The 17,286-nt window shown below is 38.7% G+C and overlaps 1 protein-coding gene across 6 annotated transcripts in view; it reads right to left on the bottom strand.

Annotated features, from left to right (window-relative positions):
- PLCB1 (phospholipase C beta 1) overlaps window positions 1-17,286 on the bottom strand; it is a 406,490-nt gene that overhangs the window by 102,268 nt on the left and 286,936 nt on the right. For all 6 annotated transcript variants that reach the window (XM_051615377.1, XM_051615376.1, XM_051615378.1 and 3 more), the window contains exons 11-14: window positions 11,873-12,030; window positions 7,456-7,538; window positions 1,981-2,065; window positions 1,313-1,490 (exon numbers count right to left, since the gene is read on the bottom strand). In XM_051615377.1, the coding sequence (XP_051471337.1) occupies window positions 1,313-1,490; window positions 1,981-2,065; window positions 7,456-7,538; window positions 11,873-12,030 (504 nt within the window). The remainder of the gene's footprint in view (window positions 1-1,312; window positions 1,491-1,980; window positions 2,066-7,455; window positions 7,539-11,872; window positions 12,031-17,286) is intronic.

The raw sequence follows: 17,286 nt of genomic DNA, 5'->3' as shown, positions 1-17,286 counted from the left end.
TTCCTGACACCACAATGAATCTTCCTTTGAAATACAAGCCCTGCTCCAAAGCATGTCCTTTTCAAAGTTTCTTAACACAATAGTTGAAAACTCCTTCTTTGCTTCTAATAGGATAAACAATGTTATCCACAAATACAGCAGGATTTTTTTTTAAGTTTTAAATCCAGCTTGAGGCAAAATGCCAGCATGAAAATATTCAGCTCAATTAATTAGAGTTTAGAAAAAATTACAAACAATGGAATAAAAGTTTTTTAATGGCAAATAATAATAAACTTATATTCTAGTACAGCTTTCAATTTGATCAGTAAGTACTCTACTACAGGGACATAAACATTTACACTTCTATCGATCCAAAATTTCAGTCTTAATGGGAAGAAGAAAATCTAGTGCAGACACTGGGCTGAGAATCAGGATATGCAGATTTTGGTGTTTGTCCTGCTGCTAATCTGCTCCTGTGGCTCAGAGAAAATCCTTACTTTGTATTTTTCTCTGCACTTCTGTTTTCCAGTTAGGTTTGAAGTTCTTCAGGACAAAGACTGTTTCTTACTAAGTTTTGCATACCAAAACTCACAATGGTCCCTTGCAGCTTGCACGGGCATTATCAGAGTATATGCATTAAATTATAATAACTTTTCTATTTTAATTTATGATTGTACAAACTCCGCTAATAATGAACAAGTTAAATGTAATATGCTGCTTTCCACTGGCTACATTCCCTACACCTTCTGATAGTATCAAATACTTATTTGCAGTATTATTTTTGCTTGATTCTATCTCTGGAACAGAAGAACATTTTACAGCATTTTGCATAGAGGTCTGTGACCTGTTCCCAAAGACAACAGGGGGTTGAGCCTGACTTGCTTGAGGAACAATAATCTCATTCACAGTTACCCTAAATCTTAAGACACTGCAGAATTACTGCAGTTCTCCTGTGCAATGGGTTAAGTCTGAACGGGCACCAAACGGTAGGCACATCTAAGAGGCAGAAGAAAAAAGGCAACATTTATATTTGGTATTGGGCTTGAGCACACAGAAAAGGCACCCAGAGGTGGAGGAGTTAGTTGGCAGCTCTCTCTGCTTCCTAAGCACTGCAGACAAATGTCTGTACACATCACTGTGTTTAGGTCACCCCATGAGTGACTCGCCAGCTTCTCAGACACCTGGATCAATGACACTTAGCATTGTTTTCTACTGAGTAAGACCCACAGCGGTGTACCTTTACCTTGCTAAAGCAATGAAAATTGTTTGAATTTTAACTGTAATTAGGCATTTTTGTTTTAGGAAGAAATATATATGTGGATTAAATTCATACCTGCTCCAGGGGAGGAAGGTTCAAACATACTAGATGTATCGCTGCATGTGTTGGAAGCTTGCTCCGAGAGCTTCTTCTTTGCACTTCCATCTGCAGACTTATGTGACTTCTTTTTATTCTTCACCAGAATTTTGTACATTAAATCCATAGGGCTTGGAAGAGGAACCCCAGGTTCCAGCTTGCAGCAAAAAGAAAAGAAATTTGTTACAACAAAAGAAAAAAAGTTTATGGCAATTTCTCAGGGCCCACATGGTGCATGATAATTTTGTAACCTCTATAAGCCCTGTTAAAATGAAATGTATTTTGCACAAGAGGCAATCTCAATATTAAATGAAGCAGGGCTACTAAGGGCACTTACAAAGAAAAGAAAAATGCCTTCTGAAATGTCTACAGTAATAAGTGAAATAAGTTATCAGTTCAAATATGAAAGCCTACATTATAAAATGGCAGATACGACAATTGATTTCATTTAGAGGATTACAATTCTCTGTGTTGGAACAATCTCTGCATCAGAAATTATATGCTTAAGTCACCAACTGCTCACACTGTTTAACTCCCTCCTTCAGAGTTGGTTTTGAAAGGCTGTGTATGAAGAATGACAAGGCTGAAAGACTCAAATAAAAAATCATACTGATATTTGTGATCTGATAAATACCAAACCATATTACCGGGTATTTTTCCAATGGATCCATAAGCAGTGCATCTCCAAATATCAATCTGCAGTACTCTGCCATTTTTGCCTGTTGTTTAGGGCTAAAGGGGAGAAAAGAAGGTATGAGTCCAACTAAAGCTACAGAGTGAAAGCAGCAGTAATAGAATATCTAATATCCCTAAACAAGATGTAATTTCCTGATCCAATTGCTGTGAATTTTTCAGAGAGATCTAGATATAACATACAATTATTTTAATTCCTCTGACAGAGCTTATCAAAAGGATCATACATGAAGTAAAGACACTAGTCAATTGAATAATACTGAAACTGAACTTTTAACATTGAGGTACGTTTTCCCATGCACTTGGTACAAAATATAAAAATGAGGCTGTCAGTTGTTACCTTTAGGAAAATTACTGTTACATGAATTTGCCTCTTTCAGGCAACATTTTTATTCAAAGTTGAAACATTTTCCGCCTTATGTTACTTTATACACATGCCTGGCATTCTTCTTAAAGGCACATCCCCCAGCCATTTGCATTTATTTTGTTTTACCTGACCTAAGGCATAAAACCCAAAATAGTTACACAGAAAGCTGCTCTCCTTGTCTCACTCAGCAGTATTTTCCCTGACATATCCTTCCTGGCAGAAGTCGTAAGAGTAGATGTTACTGTGCTACTGCTAAGAGGTACTAAGTCAATTTGGAGAATTGCAGTAATAGTGCTGGTATGACTGCATTTTATATGCAGATCATTACATACTGCATGGATGTTGTGTGTATGTAACTGGGACCAACATATCAGGACAGCCGCCTTAGTGAGGATCTGGATGTAATAGCAAGCTGCTAGGTGGAGCTCTCAATGATCCTTTTAGCTTGGTTGGGTATGTGGTCAGATTCCTTTCTGAAAATTTTTTAAATTTTATTTAAATTCAGACAGAGTGTCAAATTTTACCATAGCAAATTACTTCAGTGGTTTTCATGACCTTCCCTAAAAGTAAATTGAACCTCAGTAAACTCTACTTAGGATCAATTTTCCCGAAGTACAACCAAAGAATGAAATAATTCCTGCATATCAGCGAGGGGAGTTTAGGACTGAAGGTAAGTTACACAGCTCAGAAACATCACTCAAATCATCTTAGAATGCAGCTCAGTGCTACAGTCATTCTCTTTCTAATTTTAGATTACTGTGTATTTTTGTTGTATGTGCCTGTTTAAAAACTGTAACATCTGAGCTTAGGTTTCTTTTAAAGTTTCCATTTTTGATACTCTGCTGAGAAGTCTCAATTAAAGAGGAGGTTTATGTTGCTTAATATAACTTCAACTATTGTTAATTATGATCTGCATATCACGGAAGCTACATGAATGGTATAAGCGGTTACGTTACCATGGAGCTCTTTTTCATGACAAAACAGAGCTGGGTATATAGGGGAAAAAAGAGTGCTCATTTTTCTCTTCACAACTAGAGTACAAAAACCGTCATGTCTAGTTTGCCATTAGGTACCAACTGAGCACCTGGCACTGCTGCTCTGTCAGGGGCCAGCAAGGCCAAACCAGAGCTGAGATAAAGGCTGGGTGGCATTTGAATCAGAAAAACCAATTTATCTCAAATCAACATTCTGGATGTCCCTTGAAGCAGATATGGGGTGAACCAGTCATTAGCTCAGTCACTGACGAAACGTATTGTGAAGAGGCTTTAAATTATTCCACAAAGCTACACAAGAGCTGCATGCAGTTTAAATCACTACAGCATTTCATTAAACTTTCTTTTCCGTGCAGCCTAATCTGCCAAAAAGCTAAACACCACTTTAGCCAAGGACAGAAAAATAAGAAGACAATTAAGGCAGTGGAACTAAGAACCAACAAGGGAGAAGGTGTTGGGAAGAACAGATCAGGCTATGACAGCGTGTTAGCTATAAATGGCCAGTTCCCAAAGAAACTAAGGACACCTTTCTCCTTTAAGAAATAGGCTGGGCATTTGCTATAGGTCTAGAGGTCATTATAGTGAATCTTACAGCAGTCTTCTGCACCAGGATCTATTTCAAACAGAGCTATGCTCTTAGAACCCACCGAGTTCAAATGACATCTCCTTGACTAAAAAGATTGATGGAACTAGTTATTGAAATAGTAGCAATTAGATGTGCCATCAGCATTTTGAAATGGGCACATCAACTTCAGAAAGAAGTCCTGATAGGAGCACAAAAAAAAATATGCAGGAGTTAAATCAAATACCTTTCAAATTACCACCACAGCTAGAAAAAAATTTTCTGATCTTCTGCATTTAATTACATGTTTACCTCAAAGAGACCCCAGTGAAAACTTCTGTTTTTGCAAAACAGAAAAATGTAATGCTATGGTGTTTTGGTTTAGTGTATAAATTCCAGTGTCACTGTACCCCAGAGGAAGAAAGAAGGAAAACCAAAATTATGTGAGAAATTGATGGGTTTTAATACCACAAATACATCTTGCAGTAGTAGACAAGGCCAAAGTAGGAAAATCTTGACATTACAAAATACTTGTCTTTGTGAACTGGACTATGTGCACAGATATTTTAAAAAGCTCCTAAGAACGAAAAATATTTAGGGCTATCAGCATTTAACTGAGTGGTATTTTTTGTGTTCTCTCTCTATTTAAATATATATATGTATATATTTCCAAGCGACAGATCATTGTTAGTAGTGGAGATTATGTATTACTATTATAGTATTTTAAAAATTGGAATACCAGTTTCTTTCTATTTTCTTTCCTTTCAAAATTATGATCCAGAGCGAAGAAGGACATATCAACTTTTCCACATCAACATATTTCCCCATGTGTGTTATGAAACAAAAAAGCAGGTATTTTCTGGTCCACATCTACTGTTATTGGAAATTCTCTCAGCATTCATGTGTTGTAACAAAAATTGATTGCCTGCAAAGAGCTGACTTTATCTGCTTTATGATATTCAGTGTGCAGAAATGGACACAGAATGCACACAGAATAATTATACATGCCCCCAAAGTGTGCCAGGGCAAAGGAAGAGGTGGGAACACGATACCCAAAGATATGCAGAAAGAATATTAATAAATGTTTTCATTACTATTACTGTATTGCTTGTACTTTGTTTTAGTGTGTTTGTATTATGTCTATTATGAAGGTCAATCACAGAGGCTCTTTGGCACTTCTCCATGACTCCTATTCCTAACATTATATTATTATCACTTCTGCCTAAGACAACGACACGGATCCTTCCCAGAAGAGTCTAAAATAATTTAACACGTACAAAGAAAAAGTGATAAAAATCCTGTTAATATTTGAAATAACAATTCCAGCAAGAAACCAGCAATATGAATAACTGTAATTAAATTTAATCTTGGAAGCGATCTTACGTGGATACTGCTCAAGGATCACTTAACCTTTTTGCTATGTCATCAGTGCATTTCTAATTATAGAGTGTCTGCTTTCAGATTTGCAGGTTGCTTATCTTCTTGCAAGCCCAATTTCAAACGTCAAGGTCTTCTTGAGGTCTTTTTAACATTTTCAGGACACTTTTCTGTTTTTTGATAGGACCACATCTTTTCTTAGTACTATTTTTTTTTCAGTGTGCGTGTTTTGACTTCAATATAAATTATGGCACATATAATATTTGATATCTTCTAAAAGTTACATGCTTGCTTCTTTTTCGAAACTTTTTCTTGTCTAAAAACAGGCAAGAATGAATATACTGCACAGTGGAGTTACAGTGAAGGAAATAAAATTTCTTAAGATGCTATAAAGATATTAGAGAGTCTTTCTAGGAAAAACACTGTAAGAAAGTAAAATGAGATGATTAAGACTATGTGCTAAGAACTGATTTGTTCCCTAGGTGGACAAAAAGTGTTTAAAATACTCTCATGTACATAAACCAGAATGAAGAAAAATTGCATTTTAAGTCCAGTGGTGGTTCAGATTGTCATGTATGTGGCAGAGATGTAAAACTTATTTTCCTCTGACAATCACAGTCTGTTTAAAAACCAGGAGTACAGAACATAGGCCAAAACCACATTTCTGTTAACGCCAATGCCAAAATTTCTACTGATTTCTATGGGGTCAGCATTTCAGACATGAATGTTGACTCTTGGAGCTTGGAAATCAGAAGAAAAACACGGTCACTCAGAAGTAGGAAATTATGTCAGAGGATTTGTTTGACAGCAATTCTATTAAAACACTTAACATTTTTTGTTAATACTTATGGCAAAGCCCACCCTTAAGATCTAGGAGAAAAACAAGAATTCAAGTCAATGAAAACACAAAGGGAGTATTCCATGAAATTAGGTGAAGGCTTCTGTGAGTGGCATGACTAATTGCAGATTTCTCTAGCAACTAGTGAAGAAATGAAGGGATAATTGTAGTAGTCAGTAAAATAACTAGAAATTATTTTCAGCCAAAGCAAAATTAGAAATCATACATAATAAGTCTGATGATTTACTGCTGCAGAAAATAACAAAGAACAATAAAGCCTCAGAAAGAGAAAATACTTGATACTGTTTTAGCAAACTTGCTTTGCTAAAAACCCATGTCATGGAAATGCATGGAAAAGGAGATAAAATCATAAATACACTTAGGGATAACTCATTATTCAGTTATTGGAGCTTTCTCAAGAGAAAGGTCCAATGGTTTCTGTAGGGCAAATTGTAAAGATCAGTGTAATGCAGCAGTAACTCTGTTCCCTTTTTGACATATTCCTGCAGTATCACACCACCTTTAACTTTATCAGTGTTTCATCCTATAGCTTTAAAGCCACTTTTGCATGTAACTTCAATCTGACAGGAGTTTATTTTATACATTTTTTTTTATTTCTAAATAAATAGAACAGATCCCCCTGGAATAGTTGAAGTTTTAAGTCTTACTGACTTTGAAGGAAGAAAAATGTAATCCTTCTGGTTAAAATAAATTGGATGCTGCTGTTTCTCTGTTTTTAGTAACACAGTGAATGTGTATTTTAACAAATACAGAAGAATGAATACAAAATATAACACACTGAACAATGATGGTTGAGATCTTTTTTAAAGACCAGAGGTTGCGTTTGGAAGCACTGAGAAAGGCATTGTGAGTTAAAACCTAGAGCAGGTAGGTGAGCATAAGTCCAAAGTTCGTAACTTACACCAAAAAGAAAGGAGCAAGGAGACTGATTAGAGAAAGAAATTAAATACAGTTAATCTGTGTGGTCTTTCCGAGGAAGACAGACCTAACTAAGCGGGATTTAACAGGTAGCTGTTTGAATCATAACTATGTGGCCTTTCAATGTGTGCAGAGTAAGCACATATTTTCCCACAAAAGGCAGTGTAAACTTATACTGTGAGGTGTATACAGGTAGGGTAGGTCAGCTCTTAGATTTTTATTTTTTCCACCTACATAATTTTTGATCAGTACTGCCACAACATAATAAAACTGTGCATACAAGTGCATAGGTAATCCTGTGCTTAGACTCATTAGAAATATAACACTATATAGGAGAATACAGTAATTACTTACGAATCCACATGATTTTCAAAAGAAAGGAGGATTGGAAAGGGCGATGTCTTAAATGCACATTCAGCAATAGCTTCTATTACTTCCTAAAAAAAACAAAATACATAATTAGAAGTTTACATCTCTAATTAAATTGGTCTTTGAAGACAGAAAAGACCCAAAGAGGTCTGAAATCATACAAAATCTGCCTGAAATCAGACTTTCTGTTCTAAACACCCCAGGGAGCTTTGGATGTGCTTTTGCAGCAACCACATTTTTTCAACCTGAACTGTAATCAAATCTCCAAAATATCTGATAAGCCTCAAGCATTGCATTTTTCAAGAAATGACTTATGTCTGCCTATATCAAGTTTAAATGTAAAACTTGGTCTTTGTGTGGAGTTGTTTCATGCCCATGAAACATGTTCATGTTTCATGAACTATTCTGCATAATAATAAACATGCTCTGACAAAGGCAGATCCTTCTAAACATCAGCAGCACAAGCTCTCCCCGTCTCTGACTGAGAGAAATCCCTTTAAAGCAAAAGGAAGGGGAAGGGGAAGGGGAAAGGGAAGGGGAAGAGGAAGGGAATTTAAGGTAGTTGGCTCTGCAGTAACTATCAGAGGACTGAGCAATTGAAACTTCTGCACAAGTTTCCTTTCAGCCCTGATGGAAAACGGAAACTGCAAAACTAGTAGAGGAATAATTTGTTAACACTAATTTTAGTGCTGTGCACAACATATTTATGTACCCTCTCCTACAAATTATTCAATTTTTCCCTAGTGTAACACAATTTTTTTTCAAAAGGACCTGCTAAACACTGCAGATTTTCTATATGTATTGCTGTCAAACTCTGGATTTTATAAGAACCCATAAGCCTGTTCTCTTCCAAATCATAAGGATGACTAAAACCTAAAATATTTATTTATTTTAAACAAGCGTCCTCTGGGGATTCCTTTTGTTTAGTTTCTCTGCTTTTAAAGGCTTGATTCAGAAGCTTAACAGTAAGAAATCCACTTCCTAAAATGAAAGCTTTGCTTCTAGTACTTTCCTCTGATACGTTGGGTTGCAAATCCAGGGCTGGAAGGAAAGCACAAGCCATCTAAAAATTTGCTGATATAAGCTTGGATACAAACAAAATTTAACAGTCTTCATGTAAGCAGAAAAAAACCAACACAGCTCAGGCACAAGTTTTTTTGCATCTCTTATAGGATGAGAAACTAGCTCTCTCAGCACACACAGGTTTGATGGCACATTTAATAAACTGCAATCACCAAACATTTAAAGGCTTCACATACCACTAACCAGTAATGTACTTCAACTAGAACCACTTCTAGCCTTTAAAGAAAGCAGAAATGTAAAGCATTTATTGGAAGAATAGTAAACAAGGCAAAAGGCTGGACAAAGGCAGGCAGGAATCTGCAGTTTCACAGCAGTGGTTCTCCCAGGGGGGAACGCATGATCCAGTGATTTCTACGCCACATTTTCTGTCCAGATCCAGTAAACCACTAAGTGCTGGTACCACCTTAACACTGCTCAGAACCAGTGAGATTCTCAAGAGCATCTAACGCAATCTCAGCAGTGCTGAGATTCAGGTTAACTATATTGAGCCCACCCATCTTGATGCTCTGCACCCAGATCATTAGTACTGGCTTGGTCTCCATCCACCTGCACCCTCCCTTGGTTATGGAGCATCATGCAGGGTTTAAGAACACTTGAAGCTAGATATAAAAGGTACTGCCAAAAGCAGTCCTAAGGCTTTTCTTGCTCCTGCATGTTGCTCAAGCTGTAGAGTAAATCCACAAATTTATTTTCAACTGCAAAAAGGGATGAAATCCAACATGTGTGGGGAAAATAACCTGAAAGAGTAAAATCAGGATTACACTGATGAAATCTGAGGATGAGAAGCTCAGGTATTGGGTTAGTGGAGAAACAGGTGTATGTTGGTGATACAGTCTTGCACTGCATTCAAATGTAAACGCAAATTCTCTGTGGTCAGAGGGGAACAAGAAGATAAGTTCCATACTTTGCTCCAGCTGTAGAATGATACCTGAAATAGGTCTCCAAGATTATATATAAAGTACATACACATAAATTTCTGGTTATGGCATGAAAATATTGTTGGTTCCCTGTAAGATCTCACCATGGGAGCAGCTCACAATGAGCAGCTGAGGAAAACCTCACTGATTTCTGTGTCATGCAGCAAGATAAAAACCAATCAAACAAAACCCCACAAAAATCCCAGCAAGGAAAGGATGGGAGGTATATATTGCTTCTGTCTTAGCACTTCAGGAAGCCTGTCTGAGGCAGTGAACTCTGACAGACTGAACAGAAGCATTGTGTGCTGTGGCCACGCCAAAAGTGTGAGCTAGCAAATGATTCAGCATTCAAGACACAGTGATCCCTCTGAATTGATTCACACACTTCTGACACATTATTTCACTATCATTTTACTCCTCCTTAGCTAAGCTACACACTTCCAGTGCTGAAATGAAACCAGCAGTTTCTGCATGGAGAACCAGCAGTTTTTTGCATGTTTTTCTGCATGGAGAAAATATTTGCCCTGAAGTGGCAGATGGAATACTCCTGAGTAGGTTTAAAATATCTTCCAATATCTCTCCAGCAAATACAATACCTAGAGTTGAACATCCAAATAACCAGGGATAATCCTCATTCCCGCAAATGATCCTTTTAAGAATCAGATTAACTTTGTTTTAAATTCCTGCTCATGACCAAAGGAGTTGAAAGCTAACTTCCTTAATTAAAGGACTTCCAGCAATCAAACTCTATGCACATAAACATAATTGGCTTCAGATAAACTAACTGGAAAGTTAATAAAAAACATGAAAGAAGGTTGTGTTTTACATTTTCCTGCAATTAACTCAGTTAGTGAAGAGTTTGAGAAAACAAATTAAAAAAAAAAAAAAGCAGTGTTCTGGTGGAAGTGAAATGTTAGGTTTTGTCTGTGTGGCAGTACTGTTTGCTTTCTTTTCCCAAAGGAAGGCACTGAAGGCATTGAAGACAAAAAATCCCAACAACTCATGCTTCAAGTGCTGGAGACATGCTTCAAAGCTGTAGCTAGTAGAGAATCAAAGAACAGCTTAGGCTGGAAGGGACCTTAAAGGTTATCTGGTTTCAAGGCCCTTGCCATGGGGGCTTCCACTAGGCCAGACTGCTCAAAGCTCCATCCAACCTGTCCCTGAACACTTGAAGCCACACCTGACACCAGTAACATAACCAAGTTCAGTAATGAATATTTTTGCATGTGTTCTTGCACACAGGTAAGTCTGGAAGCATATTCCCATGGTGAGTTCATATCTCAGATGAACAAGAATTATTTTTTCATGCTTCAAAAATGATATCCTGATGTAACATTACAAACTGATGACTAGCAGTCTTAATAGCATAGGAAAACACCTCCATCATGTTCCTTTAACACCTCGAATCAAAAACATGTCTAAGAATAACAAGAAGATAACAATTTAAGGTTATTGCTAAAAGTGTATTATCTACCTTTTATTATAGAAAAAGGAAAACGGAGATGACATTCAGAAATACAGATGATAGGTTTAGGATTTGAATGGCACAAATGTCCTGTCACACTCCCCAAAGATAATAATTTTTCTTTTTCATCCTCCAGTGCTTCAGATCTAATTACAAGTGTCAGGCAGAGGGGAAATGCTGCACATACCGTTATTTGTTTTTTAAATAGTTCATACAGTGATGAGTGTCTGGTCCCTGTGGGTGGGACCTGCCCAAAGAGACATGAGTAGACTGTTCTCTGTCCATAGGAATTTAAAGGCTTGCAAGTTGTAGAGATTTCCACAAAAACTCCTGTTTTCTACCTCAGTTCAGCACTTTGGTCTCCCACTCCCATTTACCAGGCAGAGAAAAGAAAAACTGACACATTGGTTATTGCTGTTCAAATCCCTGAGCCTTCCTTCTCAGCTCTCCTCCGTGCAGCAGACACAGGTAAGTCTTTCCTCCCTATCATCCTGGCTCCAGACCCATCTGCACACCCCATTCACGCTGTGTAAAACCAATTGTGGTGGCAATACCTGGTCTTTCAGCCCTGGCTGTGGTCTACTCTTTTTCTCCCCCTTCGTGACACTTGATGCAGAGACATGCACAGGAGTATGGACCTAGGCTTAGTCCCCAGATGGCACAGACTTATCACACCACATAATCCCTTTTCCTTTGATTTCCATGGAGGAAGACAAGAACCAAGACCTCTTCCTGTTCAAGGTCCAAATACTGCAACTCTTTCTTCCAGTGATTCCACATGTGCTCCTAAATCACCCTTACAGTATCTTTTTGCCCTTGCATTCCTCTTCCCTTCCACCTTTGCAGTAATATCCTAGCAATGTATTTGTGACATTTTACTCTAAAGAAACTGCCCCAGCTAAAGCCAACTACAACAGTGTGTGCTGTATTACTGTACCTTGAAGGATATTTCTGTTGTCATAGTGAATCCATGTGTAATGACTGGCTCTTCTTCAGCTGTTCTTCCTTTCCAGCAGTCCAGCTCCACACAGCGGCAGCCTGACAAAAGCACTTGCCGATACATCTCCACCGATGAGTTCCCGGCCAGCTGTCCAGCTGTGACAACACAAGAACATGAAAAAAGGCAAGGCATTTTGGGCCTCGGGAATAAATACAAATAATCTAATAGTAATTAGAGTTAAAAGCATCTTTTACCCTTAGCTGAGAGGAATAACGCAAAAAGCCTAAGAACATCATGAAAATTACTTTGGCAGAGTCAATGTCATGGTTTGGATTCTGCTCTCTGTTAAACTGCTGTGAGTGAGAAGAAATAACTAAAATGAAGTAAATTCAAAAACTTCTGACAGACAGCATTGATAAAATAAGATAATAAAATGGATTAATTCTCAGACTTTGTTACCCTTTGACAAGCAATGTGAGATTTAGAGTTGACTCAGGACTGCAAGATCACATTTTCTCATAACATGCAATGCAGTTTTATACATGATAAAACAAACCTCCTGCCCAGTTGCTACTTGTATCACTACTAGGTCTCAGACACTGATTTAATACACTAATCACTGTGCTGAGATGGCCAATTGAATTTTCTGATGTTGGAAAAGACCTTTAAGGTCATTGAGTCCAACCATTAACCTAACTCTACTGAATCCAGAGCTAAATCATGTTCCTAAGCACCACTTCTACACATGTTTCAAACACCTCCAGGGATAGTGATTCAACCATATTCCTGGGCAGCCTGTTCCAGTGTTTGATAACATTTTCAGTGAAGAATTTTCTTCTAATATCCAATCTAAACCTCCCCGTGTGCAACTTGAGACCATTTCCTCTTGTCTTGTTGGTTGTTACTTGGAAGAAGAAACCAAACCTAACATTGCTAAAAGGTACTTTCAGGTAGTTGTAGAGAGCAAGGAGGTCTCCCTTCAGCCTCCTTTTCTCCAGACTGAATAACCCCAGTTTCCTCAGCCACTCCTCTTAAAACTTGTGCTCCAGACCCAACCAGCTTTGTTGCCCTTCTACTTGCTCCAGGCCCTCAATGTCTTTGTTGTAGTGAGGGGCCCAAAACTGACACAGTATTCAAGGTGCAGCCTCACTAGTGGCAAGTACAGGGGGACAATCACTGCCTTAGTCCTGCTGGCCACACTACTGCTGATACAAGCCAGGATGCTGTTGGCCTTCTTGACACCTGGGCACACTGCTGGATCCTGCTCAGCCACAGTCAACCAACACCCTCAGGTTCTTTCCCTCTGGGCAGCTTTCCAGGCACTCTGCCCCAAGCCTGTAGCATTGCATGGGGTTGTTGTGACTCAAGTGCAGGACCCAACAGTTGGCCTTTTTCTGCCTCATACAATTGAACTCAGCTCATCACTACTGCATCATAGAATCATAGAATGTATTGGGTTGGAAGGGACCTCTAAGGGTCATCCAGTCCAACCCCCCTACAATAAGCAGGGATATCTCCAACTAGACCAGATTGCCAGAGCCCCATCAAGTCTGACCTTGAATGTCTCCAGGGATGGGGCCTCCAATCATGTCTCTAGGCAACCTGTTCCAGTGATCCACCACCCTCATATTAAAGAACTTTTTCCTAATGTTCAACCTAAATCTACCCTTTTCTAGCTTAAAACCACTACCCCTTGTCCTATAGTTTCATGCCCTTCTGAACAAGTCTTCCCCAGCCTTCTTATAGGCCCCTTTCAGGTATTGAAAAGGCCACTATAAGGTAGCTATAAGGTGTCATGTAGGGAGAAATTTAATTAAACTAGCTTCCAACAACAACATTAAATAAATCTAAAAATAAACAAGGAAAACTCAGTTTTCCCCAAACTCAGGAAATATTAAATCCCCTCCCCCAAAAATCCCCAATCAATGAAGAAGTCCAGTTGTACTCAGGAAAGGATATCCAGTGTCTTCATCTGCTGAAAGCAAGTTTGATTCCAGTGATATGGATACAAATTTATTGCAGCAGAGAAGTAAAGATAACAGAAGAATGGCTCAGTGCTTGTTTTAGATGTGAACAAAATAGATGCAGTTTCCTGCTTTACAGAAGGCTTCCTGCGAAGACATTCCTGGATTTCTTGAAGGGCATTTACTTGCTTTTTAAGGAGGTAGTGAGTTCATTTATTCTAAAGATTCCTTGCTGATGGGAGACATATAAACACTTCATCCAGACTGACATATAATATAATGCAGATAACTCTAATCCTCATTTTATTGTCTCTGTGTTTCTGTGTTTAGGTTTTATGCTACATGTTTTGGTTTGTTCCACTACATAGCATTGTCTCTTTCTCTGTCTTTTTAACAACTGTAACAGAAAATCCCTTCTATTTGAAAATTCCTGCTCACCATTTGTGTCTGATATATGAGCTGGAGCAATCATAAATACTCTACAAAGTATTAACAATACTCCTGTTGAAAATCATAAGATTTCCCAGTTCCTACTGGAACCAATGGGAAAGAAATGTGAATAGCTGAAGAATTTGGCCAGGTAAGCAGTGGCTCTTTTTCTTTGCAGGATGCAAACAAGCACAAGCATGGATCAGGGTACAACACCACATGTTTCTGTGTACTTATCCCTAAGCATCTGCTTATGAAAACTTGGCTCTCATTCTACAGATCCACTGAACTCTGCTGCCTAAAAAGCTACATTCACTTAGAAAACTTTTTTCATGTTGTCTTTCTTTTCCCTCGAAGCATGTTGAATTTTGATTAAAAACTATTTTATGATTAACTAACTCTACTGTACTTTCTGAGAGACTACTGGCCATTATTATTGATGTGTGTTTTGGACTACCTTAACCTTCAAAAATGCTTAAGTAAATCATGACATGCATTGCTTGCTGTATGAAACTTCTCCATGCTACCTTTTTAATCAGGCTCAGACATTTTGGAAGGATTCCTGATAAGAGGATATTCAACCTCCAAAACACTTAATCCTCAGAAACACTCCCAGTCAGAGTGCAAAATGCTAGCAAATGTTTTAATAGTCCCATTAGCTTAATTTTCAGGAATACAGAATATTAGGAATGTTCCCTCAAATGTCTTTTGTCTATATTATATATAAGCTTCTGTTGTGTGAGTCTCTATTTGTATCTACCCCGATCTCTCCCTTCAATAGATACATTCTAAAATATGCTAACACAGACACTAAAGGGAATACATCCAGTATGATAGTTTTAATATCCAGAGTACAGATAATTTTTTTAATACTGGAAATTGAAGCATTATGTATTCCCTTCTATAATACATAAAGCATCTACAGTAATACCATCATATTTGTATCCTGTACCCTACATTAGGTTAGGAGAAACAGATCTTGACCAAAACTAGCTTTTCTAAAAAATATCACTGGCTAAATCATATCTTGTCAGGACACTAAGCAAAATGAGCCTCTCCTAAGTGATATAAGTTGGGGATATGACCCATGTTTCCCCACAAAGATCAGCTCTGCACTTCTGTAAATTTAAGCTGCTCCATTCTCAACAAGTGCATCCTTGTTTGGTTCATTCATCACTGTTTTTTCAAGTGTAAGTTATTTGCAATACATGGACTTAAAACTGGGTTATGATTTTATGACATGTATCCTCCTAAAACTGGGGGATATTTGGATCCAGGTATTTGGAATCACCTGGTTCTTCACTACTCTAGAAACAGAAGCCACTTCTGTCCCCTCACTCACCCACGGCACCACCTTCTACCTGCAAGATGTGGTGCAGGGCTCCTTTTGCCCTGCGCAAACATGAGTTGCTAAATCTCCACTTTTCAGGCAAGTCCTGGAAAAGCAGTTTGCGCTCTGGATCACACGCTGTAGTTTGCAGCATGCAAAATCAGCCCCTCGTACTGCTGGGAGTCTGGCTCTTGACTCCAGCAGCAACAGAAGGTGCTAGTGTTAAAGTATTTTTTAGACACAGCACATTTATCTGAATTTCTTTTCCTTCCAAGGTATTTTGCCATGCACAGGACAAGCAAATTAGACCCCACACTGTGACATATTCTGCTACTGCTTGTATGTAAGTCAAAATAAGGCTCTCACCTTATGGCTGTTCTTTTTAACACCTTACATTGGACCAAAGCAGGACATTAGTCAGGCTTGCTCCAGTCAGCAGCAGGAATACACTTGCTGTCAGTACTGATTCAGGCCCACCCAAGCAGAAGATGAACACATGCCTATGCCAGGAGAGCTGGGGCCGGCCAGCCTCTAAATTTGCATTTCAGCTGAGCTGACAGCAAAGCCAGGACAGCTCCCCTGCTGCAGCAGGGCTATGTGGCAGACACTGCCTGGCACAGGGTGCTTGGGGTAACCCTCAGGTGCTTGGGGTAACCCTCCCTCTAGCTGTGGGTCACACTGCATGACCAGCTGAGCCTTCCAACTGCCGTGAGGAAGTGGTACCCATGGGGACATACTTACAGAGCCCCTCCTCTGCTCCATATCTTTGTCTTACAGATTTCAGCTATTTGAAGATAAAATGCTGCTAACGGAGTCAGAGAGGTTACCCAATCCTCATCACAGTTTTATCCTCCTTAAAGAAGAGGGTTTAGAAAGTAACATGTATCTTACTTCAATGTGCTTCAACTAACGTATCTGTGCCTGCTCTTGGTGGTATGACAAACTCATGGCCAGAGAAGGCATCACCCAACTTTCCTTCCCTTTCATATGGTGCTGTCACCTTGGAAATTGTGCAGATACTGTTTTGGAGGCCTTGACAGTGAAGCAAGTGTCGAGGAAGTATTGAATGCAGACAATAAGCAACAACATTTAGGACCGAAGAATCACTGGGAACAGAAAAGCTGAAGGATGGAAAGGAAGAGGCCATAGCAGTAATAAAGCAGAAGAGAACATGCCCCTCGTGAGATACTTTTCTGGAAACCACTGGAAGTACTGGATTGTGAGCAGGGAAGCAGACACTGGGGGTGAATGGAGTAGTCCCACATTGACTACACATGCCAAACTCTGCAACCTACTGCTGCTATAATTTTTCGTTTCAGCCAAAGACAAAACATGAGTTAAAGGTTTGTGACTTTAATATTTTGCATTTCACATCTATAACAGCAAGTTGCATAGTCATCAAAGTGTGCAACGCTGAATGTGATAGATAATAATTTTCCTTGGACTTTGGGTGCTGCTGAGAGAAATGCTGCATGTCACTCCCCCACTGTGACAAACAGCAGTACCCTGAGGTGAGACTGGTGAGAAACCAGAAAAAAAGCATGGTTGCATATTAAGGGTTCAAAGAAGTAAACAAGTATGATACCAGTGAGAAAAAAGATGTGACACAGCAAAAAAAAAAGTTTCCAAAATATGACATTTCTTTAAGATAGCCTAGGTTCACTAAAAATCACTTCTTTCTCCATGGA

Source organism: Apus apus, chromosome 3, assembly GCF_020740795.1.
Source record: "Apus apus isolate bApuApu2 chromosome 3, bApuApu2.pri.cur, whole genome shotgun sequence".
Taxonomy (NCBI): Eukaryota; Metazoa; Chordata; class Aves; order Apodiformes; family Apodidae; genus Apus; species Apus apus.
This window is presented reverse-complemented; position numbering and strand designations above follow the sequence as displayed.